This window comes from Zalophus californianus, chromosome 3, assembly GCF_009762305.2.
Source record: "Zalophus californianus isolate mZalCal1 chromosome 3, mZalCal1.pri.v2, whole genome shotgun sequence".
Taxonomy (NCBI): Eukaryota; Metazoa; Chordata; class Mammalia; order Carnivora; family Otariidae; genus Zalophus; species Zalophus californianus.
Genome location: NC_045597.1, coordinates 56848884 through 56862320, shown reverse-complemented (window position 1 = coordinate 56862320; position 13437 = coordinate 56848884). Strand labels below are relative to the sequence as shown.

General features: G+C 39.5%; 1 protein-coding gene across 2 annotated transcripts in view; it reads left to right on the top strand.

Annotated features, from left to right (window-relative positions):
• Positions 1-12800, top strand: part of HTR2A (5-hydroxytryptamine receptor 2A) — a 55776-nt gene extending 42976 nt beyond the window's left edge. For both annotated transcript variants that reach the window (XM_027591478.1, XM_027591477.1), the window contains exon 4: positions 9049-12800. In XM_027591478.1, coding sequence (XP_027447279.1) covers positions 9049-9848 — 800 coding nt within the window. In that variant the 3' untranslated portion in view covers positions 9849-12800. The remainder of the gene's footprint in view (positions 1-9048) is intronic.
• The last annotated feature ends 637 nt before the right edge of the window (positions 12801-13437 follow it).

The window sequence follows — 13437 nt, the reverse complement described above, 5'->3', positions numbered from 1 at the left end:
ACACAGAGAGAACCTACTTGATGCCCCTGATAAATAACATGTGTGCTTGCCCCTGAGTTCACAGGTGCGTGCCAAACATGGCAGAACTCAGCCCCAGCAAGGCCAAGTGCAGTGCAGCCTGGAGGCCCAGCGATCATATACCTGTCTCCCCCATCCACAGCATGCCGCCATCCAGATTCTGTTTACCTACGAGACCCAAATCAGCAACCCTGTCTCCTCCACGACTCTTTCCTGGAGACAGTAACCCACCACGAGCATCACATTCTTACCTCATACATCAGTCTGTATCCACATCATCATCTATTTTACCTCTCAGTCTCATTCTATTCTGCACCACGGTCTTTGTAGAGTAGGTGCGTATATTTTGTTTTCCCTACAAGATCTTAGGCTTCGTGAAGGTTCTCAAAGGCCTTTTGTGGCACCCAAGAGTCTAGCTAGCATAGTGCTAAGGAAATGATAATCACTTTCATCTTAAAAGTTTACGAAAGAATTCAGACACATTACCTCACTGTGTTTTCACCAAAGCCCTATGTGTAAATTGGGAAGGCCTCAGTTTATTATCTCTACCTTACAGAGGGAGGCTTTAAAGTTAAGGAACCGGAGGTCTCCCAGCCAGTGACTGACAGAGTCAGGATGCGCCCCTGCGTCTTGGGATGACCCAGCCTGTGCTATTCACATTGTATCATGCTCCCGTTTCTCAATACATACTTATTTAATTTACCTGAAAAAAGAGCTTTGAGAAAAATAACAGTTCTAAATCCAGGTGATGAGTCAAAACATACAAGAATAAACCCAGGTCTCTTGATTCCCACGCAGGCACTTTGTTTTACAGCATTTTTCCCTCCTGCTTTTAGCTGTTAAGGTAGTCAGCTCCTGTGCTGGTTGATCTTATATGTAGTTCTCACAGCACACAAATTAGCATCACAATAATATCCATTTTCCTTCTGTCTGCCCTATGCGGCTAATCAGCAGCCACATTTACTGTGTTTTCCCAGCAAAAATGAAGGGAAACATTATAAAATAATTCAGTAAGTTCAAGCTGGGTCTATAAAATTGATTATAGTTCACATTTATCATGACTCCTTATCTTTGCTCCCCCCCCTTCTCAGTCACTTACTCATCAATCCCTCCAGAATTTACTAAGCCCCTAGGATGAGCAGAACTGCATCAGATGCTGGAGTGGCTTGCAAAAAGTAAAAGATATCCCTGCCATTAATGAGATTATCATCTCATGGGTGAAATGACACTCCTAGAGAAAAATTCTATGGTATTAGAAGTGTGAATTAGCACAGTATAAATTATTTATGGAGGCAATGAAGGAATATAGAGTAAAAAGGTTCTTATTACAGAGAGAACTTTAGGAAAGCTTCCAACAGAGGATGTCTTGAAAGAAAGATGTCATGAGCTATGTCTTCAATGTAGGATATGGTTTGGGAATATAACCTCTATCTGTAGCCCCCAAACCCAAATAATCATATAGTCAGAGCAAAAACAGTGTGCTTCCTATGCAAATGTAGCCACAAAATAAGGTTGCCTCAGTCCACCATGCCCAGCCAGCTGCCACCCCTAGGAACCTGCTACAGAGAAATTCTGGAGTCCCCACTGGTTGGTAGAGCATTTCAGGGAAGAGGATAGAATCAGAACTGGTCCAGGGCAAAATGGAGAAATGAGCCTGTACCTTCCAGCTACTATTTCCTGTGCACCTTCCCCCGTGGGAAACCCAACATGCCACAGACACCACAGCCCTCTCCGACCTGCAACTCTGAGCTATGCTCTGTGTCTTCTCTCCTATGACTGCCTTCCTTTCCAAGGGCCGTGCCTTCCAAGGCTCCCCGGCTGTGCATCTCTGTACCACTTACAACTTGAGTTTGGATTAATAGTTAACCCACCGAAGTTTTACAGGTACAAAAAAAATGGGACCTCTCTCATTCTAACAGTGCGACATGGCAGTGTACCAAGCAAGCTACCGGGAAAAGACACATGTGGGAACAGGCAGACTTTGAGAGCTCCTCAGATCATGCTATGAGATTAACTGAAAAATCAAGCTACGTGTAACTCCATTCTCAATAATTCAAGAGATAGCCTAAAGAAGAGAGAAAACACCACATCACATGACTATGTCAAAAACTGAGAACACTGAATCACATTAAGACCAGATCACAAAGACCTTGGAGGATGGGCTCAGTAGTTGGTAATGGCTTGAGCATTAGGGACACTGTAGTTCTTCATTATGTAATATGATAAATGTGGTGCTTTGGGAAGGTGTGTGTAAGAGAGTCTAGGGGAAGGAGAACTGACAACCTGTAGGTCTGGATTATGTGGGTACCTGCTGCAAGCTAACTTTCCAGATACCATAACTGATTCTGCACACACACTCTAGGCCAGAGTCTCTGAAGTGAGATGTCACACGTGAGACTCATTCTCCAAGCTTTCAGAAAGAATCACCCTTTTAAAACAAATCGAAGAAAGGATGTGATCCTTTAAAGTTGAGGTTCAGTAATATGGGGCAGAGATGAATTTTTTCTTTTTATTTTTAAGATTTATTTATTTGAGGGGCGCCTGGGTGGCTCAGTCGTTAAGCGTCTGCCTTCGGCTCAGGTCATGATTCCAGGTCCTGGGATCGAGCCCCGCATCGGGCTCCCTGCTCCGCGGGAAGCCTGCTTCTCCCTCTCCCACTCCCCCTGCTTGTGTTCCCTCTCTCGCTGTGTCTCTGTCAAATAAATAAATAAAATCTTAAAAAAAAAAAAAAAGATTTATTTATTTGACGGGGGAGGGGCAGAGAGAGAGGGAGAGAAAGTATCTCAAGTAGACTCCCTGCTGAGCTGGGAGCCTAAGTCGAGGCTTGATCTCATGACCCTGAGATCATGACCTGAGCCGATGCTTAACCAACTGAGCCACCCGGCGCCCTGGAATTTTTTTTTTATAATAAACCTCTGTTAGTGAGTATGTTGCTAAAAGAAACTTTTTCATTGTTGGCGAATAGTGTACTATCCACTTATTTAAAAAGAGTCAGTGGATGATAAGGTGAATTGAAGAATTTGAAAAGTTTCCATGACTTGTGATTCCAACAGCAAAATGAGGCTCTGATACTTTATCCATATGCCATCCTATCATTCAGATCCTATTTGGGCTCCGTAACATATTGACAGGGAAAAAAGATGGTCCATGGAAGTCAACTTGCCTAGGATGAAAGACATGAATGGGCTACCAGGTGTCACAGTGACAGGTGACAATCCATATCCTGCAAGTCAGAACTCAGCCCCTTTGCCTTTCAAGAATGCAAGATCATGATATGAAAGCACAACTTCTGGGCTACGAAACCAAAAGTAAAAGGAATGAGGGTCTGAAGAGCAAAATACCACCTTTCTAGGAACCTCCGGCAGGGCAGTTAGCTGGGCCACCAACTTCAGCAGTTCACAGCTGGTCATACTTCAGGGGGGCTCTGAGCATTTCTTCTGAGTATCATCTATTGCCTGGGACAGAACACAAGCTTTAAGCCTTTTTGGAGATTTAGCCACAACAGTCAAAATACTGAAACAAGGATACGTGGCTTTATACAATAACCTTACTCAACACATTTTTTTTTTCAGATAACTCATGCCCAAGTTGAGGGAGGGGTAGAGGGGAAGTTTCTTTCCCTTTCCATCATTTCTCCACTTGGCTTTGCTGTGGGAAGTCAGCCTCAGTCTATTGGAAAGTAATAGATTTAACAAAGGCAAAGGGAGCAGCTATAAACTACTCAATTTAGTTTCATTTCAAAATAAAGACATTATTTATTTATTAGAGAGGGAGGATGGGGTGGGGGCAGAGGGGAGGAAGAGAGAATCTTAAGGAGGCTCCACACCCAGTGCGGAGCCAGATGCGGGGCTAGATCTCACGACCCTGAGATCATGACCTGAGTCAAAATCAAGAGTTGGACGCTTAACTGACTGAGCCACCCAGGTGCCCCTCAAAGTAAAGACATTTTTACTATGCGTTTAACCCTATACATCCCAGGTTCTCAGCACTAGTTGTGTATCGGTGTTACCCAGGTATTCTTTTGTTTGAATAACAGTGTTCATGTGGGGCCTGAGCATTAGCATTTTAAAAAAGTACTGATGTCAGAACCTCTGGGAATGGAGCCCATGCAATGTAATTTTTAAAAAGCACCCTAGGTGATACTAATATGCAGCTGAAGTTAAGAATAACTGCCACATAAAAAAGAAACTGGGGTTGATTATAAGGATTTTAGTTTTGGAATACCTGTCTGGCCTCAAAGAATAATGTCTCAACAGAGGAAATTTTGACTTTGAGATTAAAGAATGAAAAAAGAAAGAAAGTATCTAGGTACAGAGAATCATCAGAGTGTGTGTGTGTGTGTGTGTGTGTGTGTGTGTGTGTGTGTGTGTGTGTGTGTGTGTGTGTGTTCTGTACATAGGGCATTGATATAACTTAGTGTTTATTAACTACCTTCAGGGCTGGAACATTTTTGCTAATCTGATGAAAACTCTGTCTCAAAAAAATGTACATATATGAAAATTCTGCAGATTTTAGGAATATCACAGACTTCCTAAAACCAATGTTAAGGACCTCTGGTATAGTCATGAACTTTTATAACTACTTTTATAAATAAGCAGGTAAAAAAAAATTATCCATAAGAAATGAGAGACCTAAGTAGGAGTCGACTTTGCGCCCAAATGGCTGTGTGAACCTACATAAATTACCTAAGCTTGCTCCCCCACTCCCCAGCTTTTCCACCAAGTGAAATTTTTATCTACCCATAGGACAGTGTGGGTAATGTTTTTACAATTGTGTAAAAAAGGTCTAGAGTCAATGAATATATGTGAAAGTACTTCGAGAAGTTATGATTTATTATTAGAAATATCAAGAATTGGTCCAAGGGAAAAAAAGAATTGATTTAAGAAGAAACATACAATTTCTTGAGTAACTGACATGTTTATCTAGCTCTCACTTTTATGGACATCTGCCTGTCAGAAGACCACAGATTATAAGGAATTTGGTAACTCTTGAGCTTTACACTTAGTATTAGAAGGATGAGTCCCAGCCCCAGTTCCCTATATACTCAATCTCTCTCTCCTCACAGTATGACGACAATCCTGCCGCATTCACTCATGGTGCTTTCTGTCAAACTGCTAGTAAATCCATTCTAACATGAAAAAAATTCAGCATGAGTTAAAATACAAAGGAAAGATAGTAGTTCCAGAGGAAATGAAACCTATGAACCAAAATTCAGTCTTTTTCACAAGAGCCCTACAGTGTTTGTTCCTTTCCCCTCTACCTCCCACAAGACCCGAGGCCCTGGGGACTCCCACTGTCATGTTCCCTATCAGAGGACCACCACCTAGTAAGGCAACCTTCTTATTTTCCAAGGAGACACCTCAGAAGCACGTACCAACCCGAGATACTAACGTGTGAAAATCTAGGATTGAGAATAAAGCATATCTTTCCCAGCCAGTGCTTCTGAGTGAAGGCTATTCACCAGACAGTGGTTAGATGTTAAGCAGGGGTACAGTAAGCAGAGCTACCCTGAAAGGAAGACACCAGCCCCAGCCTTCGTGTGCCTGGGTGTCAATGTTTCCCATTCATTTCATTGTCCAAGTCGTAATGAAAATGTGCATGGAGGCTCCAATACTGACAGTGAATCTTCACTGCTATTCACCACTCCTCAGAAAAATATATTAAGCAAAATGCAGAGTCACGTAGTTTAAGCTACTGTCTGTTTGTTCATAAAGGAAAATGCTTTATATGCAGAAATTTCAAGTGAGAGGAGATGTCAGGTCTCCAAAATCAGCTATTATCAAACGAAGCAGCCAGAAAATTAATGCACTGCAGATGGCTGTGACCGCAACCTTGGATATGAGCCAGCGTCTTCATCTCTCTTGGTAGGAGAGTGTTTTTGAACTGCTTCTTGTACCCACAAAGCTTCCCTAAATGTTCTAGTTCTCTGATGTAAAATTCTTTCCCCTCTTTTACAGAGTATTGCTCTGTCTAGTTCCTCTTTCCTATAAACCCTTGCCGACCCCTTACTAGGAGTGAGGCACTGAGAAAGAATGATATACAACAGTAGTCAGGACATTTTTGTTAAACGTAAGAAGGAATGGACCATTTAAAGAACAAATTAGTTTGATTCTTCTCCAAATCAAGGACCCGCTTTCAGACAGCCTGCTGTGCCTTCTTGCTGTATTCATTTTAAAGTGGCTCTTGAGGGGCGCCTGGGTGGCTCAGTCAGTTAAGCATCTGCCTTCAGCTCAGGTCATGATCCCAGGGTCCTGCGATCGAGTCCTGCATCGGGCTCCTTGCTCAGTGGGGAGCCTGTTTCTCCCTCTGCCTGCCGCTCCCCCTGCTTGTGCTCTCGCTCTCTGACAAATAAATAAATAAAATCTTAAAAAAAAATAAAATAAAGTGGCTCTTTATCCCTGGCAGCTAAAAGAGGGAATCTCTACTTCAGTAAGATGGCCGCATCATTGCTTTCTAACCCTGGCCACAGGAGTTGAGCCATTCTGGACAGGTGTGTGTGTGTGTGCGCGTGTGTGTGCTCTCCCAAACAAGGACACTCATCTGATTTCCAAATGATTGAAGAATTTGATGTTTTATATAATACTTTATTCTGGTTGAGAATTGCCACTTACATAAATCACTAAGTTGCAACAAATAGGGCAAAAGACTCTCAAGGTAGCAACTTCTTTCGCATTAAGAAAATGCACCCCCAAGAGTTAAATAACAATAATACACCTTTTTTCACACAGTTATTTTATGTGTTATCATGAGTAATAGTAATGGCTGTAATTCATCACATTAGAAAAGCGATCAACAGTTCTAGCTGTACAAAATTAAAATTGATTGAGGCCCTCTGTCACCCTGGCAGAAGCTAATAATTACATCATTATTAAAATGTAGCCAATAGCCAAAACTTTTTAACTTCTTTGGTTTAAGACAAAATAGAATGAAATCAAGTTAATGTATTCAATTTGAATAATTCTGTGAGGAAGGCTACTCCCATGTTTATCTACCATTGGCAGAACAGCCCCTCTGGACTAAACTGCTTTGCATATTTGATTAATTTTATCCTCCCCACACCCATGGAGGCATGCTGGTGCCCACATCATAGGACAGATGAGGAACTGTGGGGATGAAGTAACCAGCCTGCTCAGCGGGGAGCCTGCTTCTCCCTCTGCCTGCTGCTTCCCCTGCTTGTGCTTGCTCTCCCACCCGTGTCAAATAAATAAATAAAATCTTTAAAAAATAAATATATAAAAAAGAATCAAAATTAAAGTTAAAAAATAAAAAATATATAATTGGTGAGTTACTTTAAATTCACACTAGAAAATCATATTTTCTAAAAATACCTTAAAATATGTGGAATTTTCTCTTAAATATAGAGTATTGATGGTAGGAGGTGGGTGGGGGATGGACTAGATAGGTAATGGGCGCCTGGGTGGCTCAGTTGGTGAAGCGACTGCCTTCGGCTCAGGTCATGATCCTGGAGTCCCGGGATCGAGTCCCACATCGGGCTCCCTGCTCGGCAGGGAGTCTGCTTCTCCCTCCGACCCTCTTCCCTCTCGTGCTCTCTATCTCTCATTCTCTCTCTCTCAAATAAATAAATAAAATCTTTAAAAAAATAGATAAGTAATGGGCATTAAGGAGGGCACTTGTTATGATGAGCACTGGGTGTTGTATGTAAGTGATGAATCACTGAATTCTACTCCTGAAACCAATATTGCACTGTATGTTAGCTAACTAGAATTTAAATTACAATTTAAAACAAAATTAATTACTTAATTAAATCTATGCAATTTTCATGATTGAATGTTAAATGGAACAGGAAGATCTAAATCTGCACAAAGAATACTGCATATATATATATGTATTTACATATGCATGTAAATGGAAGAAGAAACTACATAAAATGTAAATTAGAATTTCCCCTGGCTGGCAAGAATATATATTAGTATTCTTTATTCATTGTTACATTTTTCTATTTTTCAAATTTTCTGAAAAGAAAATGTGTTTACAATTTTAGGAAGGTATTTTTATAAACTATACTCAGGATAAAATGTTAGGAGACAAATAGTTATAAACTGTATATGAAATTCAATTATAAAATGTATATGAATGCTGTGTATGTGTGTTTATCTAAAATAAACAGCATCAGATTGTTAATGGTGATTATCTCTGGATGGTAGCATCATTGGTCATTTCTATTTTTGTGTGACTCTGTATTTTCTTCAATTAATAAGCGTAATGTTGTAATCAGAAAAAAATACAGCGTGAAGGGGCGCCTGGGTGGCTCAGTCCATTAAGCGTCTGCCTTTGGCTCAGGCCATGATCTCAAGGTCCTGGGATCGAGCCCTATATCGGGTCCCTCTCCCTCTGCCTCTCCCCAAGCTCGTGCTCTCTCTCGCTATCTCTATCACTATCTGTCTCTCTCTTTCAAATAAATAAATAAAATCTTTAAAAAATACAGCATGAAAAATTAAAACTAGATTTATTATACTTCTTTTTTTTTAAGATTTATTTATTTACTTTAGAGAGAGACAGGGTGCATGAGCAGGGGTGAGGGGCAACGGGAGAGGGAGAGAGAGAGGGAAAGAAGCAGACTCCCTGTTGAGGATGGAGCTGGACAGGGGGCTCCATCTCACAACCCTGAGATCATGACCTGAGCCGAAACCAAGATTTGGACGCTTAACCAACTGAGCCACCCAGGTGCCCCCTGTAATTCTTTATAAGTAAAGGACTATCTCTATAGGGCAATATAACATACAAGTATAAGAAATCATATATTATATGTAGCTAATATATATTATATACATTTGTATGCATATTACAACTATATATAAGTAATATGTCACTACATATAACTATATATTAAATTTATATAACTACACAATATCTGTAAGTCTAAGAGAAATTTAAATTCCCACTGCAAGTATATACTGAGCTTTTAAACAATGTTGATATAGAACCCTTTGCACAGCCGCCATTACGTAGCAATGCTCCTCAAGTAGACAATTCCTTAATAGTCATGTGTCATCTTCTGTCCAACTCCAGGTATATCTATGCCAATACCAGTCTTCGGCCTACAGGATGATTCCAAGGTCTTTAAGGAAGGGAGTTGCTTACTTGCAGACGATAATTTTGTCCTGATCGGCTCTTTCGTGTCATTCTTCATTCCCTTAACCATCATGGTGATCACCTACTTTCTAACTATCAAGTCACTCCAGAAAGAAGCTACTTTGTGTGTGAGTGATCTTGGCACCCGGGCCAAACTATCGTCTTTCAGCTTCCTCCCTCAGAGTTCCCTGTCTTCGGAAAAGCTCTTCCAGCGATCGATCCACAGGGAGCCAGGGTCCTATGGCAGGAGGACTATGCAGTCCATCAGCAATGAGCAAAAAGCTTGCAAGGTGCTGGGCATTGTCTTCTTTCTGTTTGTGGTGATGTGGTGCCCATTCTTCATCACGAACATAATGGCCGTCATCTGCAAAGAGTCCTGCAATGAGGATATCATCGGAGCCCTGCTCAACGTGTTCGTTTGGATCGGTTACCTCTCCTCAGCAGTCAACCCACTGGTATACACACTGTTCAACAAGACCTACAGGTCAGCCTTTTCCCGGTATATTCAGTGTCAGTACAAGGAAAATAAAAAACCATTGCAGTTAATTTTAGTGAACACTATACCGGCCTTGGCCTACAAATCTAGTCAACTCCAAATGGGACAAAAAAAGAATTCAAAGAAAGATGCCAAGAGCACAGATAATGACTACAGTATGGTGGCTCTAGGGAAACAACATTCAGAAGATGCTCCTACAGACATTATTAACACAGTGAATGAAAAGGTTAGCTGTGTGTGATAGACAAGTTGCCATAGCAACCACAGAGGGCACGCTCGGCAAATTTTCACCTATTCTGGGGAAAGAAAAGAAAATAGGGGGACTGGGAAAAAAATTAGGCCAGTCTAGTAGAACCAACAATAATATTTATATGCCTCATTTTATTCTGTCAATGAAAAAAAAAAAGCAGGGTTAAATGACACAAAATGTGCACTTCAAAAATGTTCTGACAGCATTTCAGCTGTGAGCTTTATGATACTTATTTTTAACATTGTAAATGATATGTCTTTAAAATAATTAGCTTTTATTGTATGATTATAATGAGGCTATAAGTCTAAATTACTTTCTATTTCAAGTGGAAACCTTGCTACTCTGTTGTTGTTAATTGATGGCATGAGTTGGTTACCTATTGCTGTAAATAACAATAGCTACAAATAGTGAAAATTGGTTGACTATCATACAATGACCTCTTAAAGAAAAATCTTCTTTAAAACTTACTATGCTACATATTTTGAACAACAAAAAAAGACACTAAGGAGAGTGTTATGAAATCTGTATTGCTAAGATAATTAAATGAAATACTTGACGACTTTTTCATTCCTGCTTTTTCATAGATGTCATTTGGAAATATTCACAAAGTTGCTGGCATTTGCTGCCTTTCAAGCTAATTCTTCTCAGAAGTGAAAAAGTTTTAAAATGTTATTTAATAACTACCGCTGCTTTCTCTTCTACTCTTTGTGCTTTATTCTGAATCTCCAATGTGGTCTTGTTTAGTGTTTGTTCTACTAGGTAAACTATCAAAAGGATAATTTAACATTACTAAATACATTTCTAGAAATTGCTTCTCCTCAACAGCACCATAGCAGTGTTTGGTAACTCGCTCTTTGATGACTGCCCCGTGCATGCGCGCCTTTGAGCAGTAAGCAGTATTGATGTAACTGTGTCACGATTGAGGAATAAACTCAGGTTTTTTGCTACTGACAGCAGAACCTTAGGACGTCTCTGTAAAATGCAGGTGGCTTTCCTATTGGCCCCATTAGGTAAACTGATGCTTTCAGATCAGTCTATATTCTTTACTAAAACTGTTCAGCTTTGGCCTCACGATCATCTACTGGGTGTATACTATCTGTGAAGAAATGTCCTAGGTACTGAAGATATAAAAATTAAAAAAAGATCCCTGCCTTTAAAGAAAATGACCTAATTGGAATGGTCCTCGTCAAAAATATTAATTAGCAGACATTTTGAGAATTGGTTCAAACTGTTTTGTTCTTACCTGGGTCAGAAAAAGGCTTGTTTTGACTCTGAGGGTAGTTTTCTCAGTAAGTTTCCCACTTGGTTGCCAATGAATACCCACCAAATGATCGAGGGGGGAATACTACAGGAGGTCAAAATTTGAAAGTAGTTTAGAAATACACACCTCGACTTAGACCCAACCTATCACAACCTATCACTAAAGTTTCAAGAAAATTTTGTTTTACTTCCCTAAAAATCTAATTTATTTGTTATTCACTGACACTGGACTCCCTAATAAAAAAGAGCAGTAATATAGTGTTTTGTAGAAAAGTTTGCTAAAGAGAGAAAGAGGTTAACAGCACTTAATTCACCTTGATATTACTCTAGATTAAATTATACATCCTTACTAAAATAGATGTTGGATGATATGTGGTTATAGAAGAAATACTGAAGTATTTCTATTAAATGAAAAGTAGTTTTTTGCTCTAAGCCATTTGAGAAAATATTATAGATTTGAAAACTAAAGGATGTGGGAGATGCCACTGTGGGATTTGGAAATGCTTTCAGGCTATCCAATTATATCCTTATAGATACATTGAAAGGTATGTATTTCAAAGCTAGAATTTACAGTAAACCACTTATATCAAGGCTGTGTTTGACCTGAACCACTTTAATGATAATACCATACTAACTTATAAAAATACAAATGTTAAAAAATCTCTGCTCCAATGTATTTTGCCATAGCTTATAACTCTGCACATTTCATAAAATATTAGACAAAAGATTAGATTCTACCCCATATACTCAATCCTGATCAGAATGAACATAAATACTGCCTGACAGATGTCTTTTGACTACATATATATTACAAATGTGTACGTTTTTTCTTTCCATAAATATCTATTCAAGTGTACATAGACAAACATGTATCTGTGTATATGTACAGACATGTTCTCATGCACTTTATTCGATATTTATATATTTATATGGAGAAAAAGCAAGAGTCATTAATGAAAACACTCAGTATATACACATGTTTGCATGTTTGTATCCTGTCAATTAAAATGTGAATTCACATTCTAACGTTTCTATGACCTTCCATTGCTGTCAAAGCAGATTAAAATGTAACAGAAGTATCAGCTCTTTAAATAAACTGGAAGTTCACCTAATTTTGTGGGAAGACTAACACAATTCTACGAGGGTGGTGAAAACAATGGTCCTTTATATAGTTGAGTGATCTTAAATAAACTGGTACCTTTGGACCCTTTTTCAGTCTGGGGACTTTCTGACTACTAAGGCTTTTAAAACACCCCCGCCCTGCCCCAGTGAGACACAGTGCTTGAATGATTTATGGATCTGTGATTAAAAGACTCACTTCTAATCAATATTTTAAGTTGAACAGTAGATTCTTCTATATTTAAAGAAAGGAATTAAATGCCATGTAGTTAGGGAAACACTCAGTTTAGACGTACTTCATCTACTTGGCCACAGCGCCACCTCATGGTCATTTTTTAAAGTGCTACCGTAGCCAAATTGAACTAAGTTACTGTAGTGCTTTTGGCAAAGGGTGCTTCTCCCATTTGTGCATCAACAAAACATATTTATAAAGTGTTAAATTATTCTGTGCAACATATAATAAATAGAGTGAAGATCATTTTGTGTAGTGATTTTAATCAAGGTGATTCTAAAAGATTTCAAGAAAGAATGAATAATTATAAATAAAGTACACTCAAAAATCAACGTAATTTTGTGAGTCCATAGTTTTGTCTACTAAAGGGAATTACCCAAACCTTTCAGTCATCAAACTAGGAACTCTATGGATCATCCAGATATTTTGAGAGCACAAAGTCTGTGCTTCTGAGGTTCAGTGACTGAACCAGGATCTACCTGTTTGAGTTAGATTTATGATTGTGATCCAGGTTGCAGTTACCTGCAGCAGACAGATGCTCCACATTTGGTCACTATATCTGGTTCAACACAGCCTAGAAACATAGAGAACCACCGCTGTACCCCCAGTGCATGCACACAGGTACTGATGGGTATGTGCGTACAGGTGTACCCCCAAGACAGGCACAGGTGCCTTCACACACACGCTACACACATTTTCACAGGAGATCATTTCAGGAATTGAAGTAAACCAAGAAAACACAGTATCATTGAATAAACTGGAAAGTTGCCCTGGCTCTTCATTTCACCTCTAAATGTAGAAAAAGTTTATGAAATAGGGACAGTAGGTATCTTTTCCAGGTGTTTATAGCTCCATGTGTTGAGTACCTACCATGTGCCAGGAATTAAGCTGGCTGCTTTGCTTGCTTTACCTAATGGAATCGTCACAGCAATCCTATAACATAGGTATTGCTATGTCTTATTTTTAATG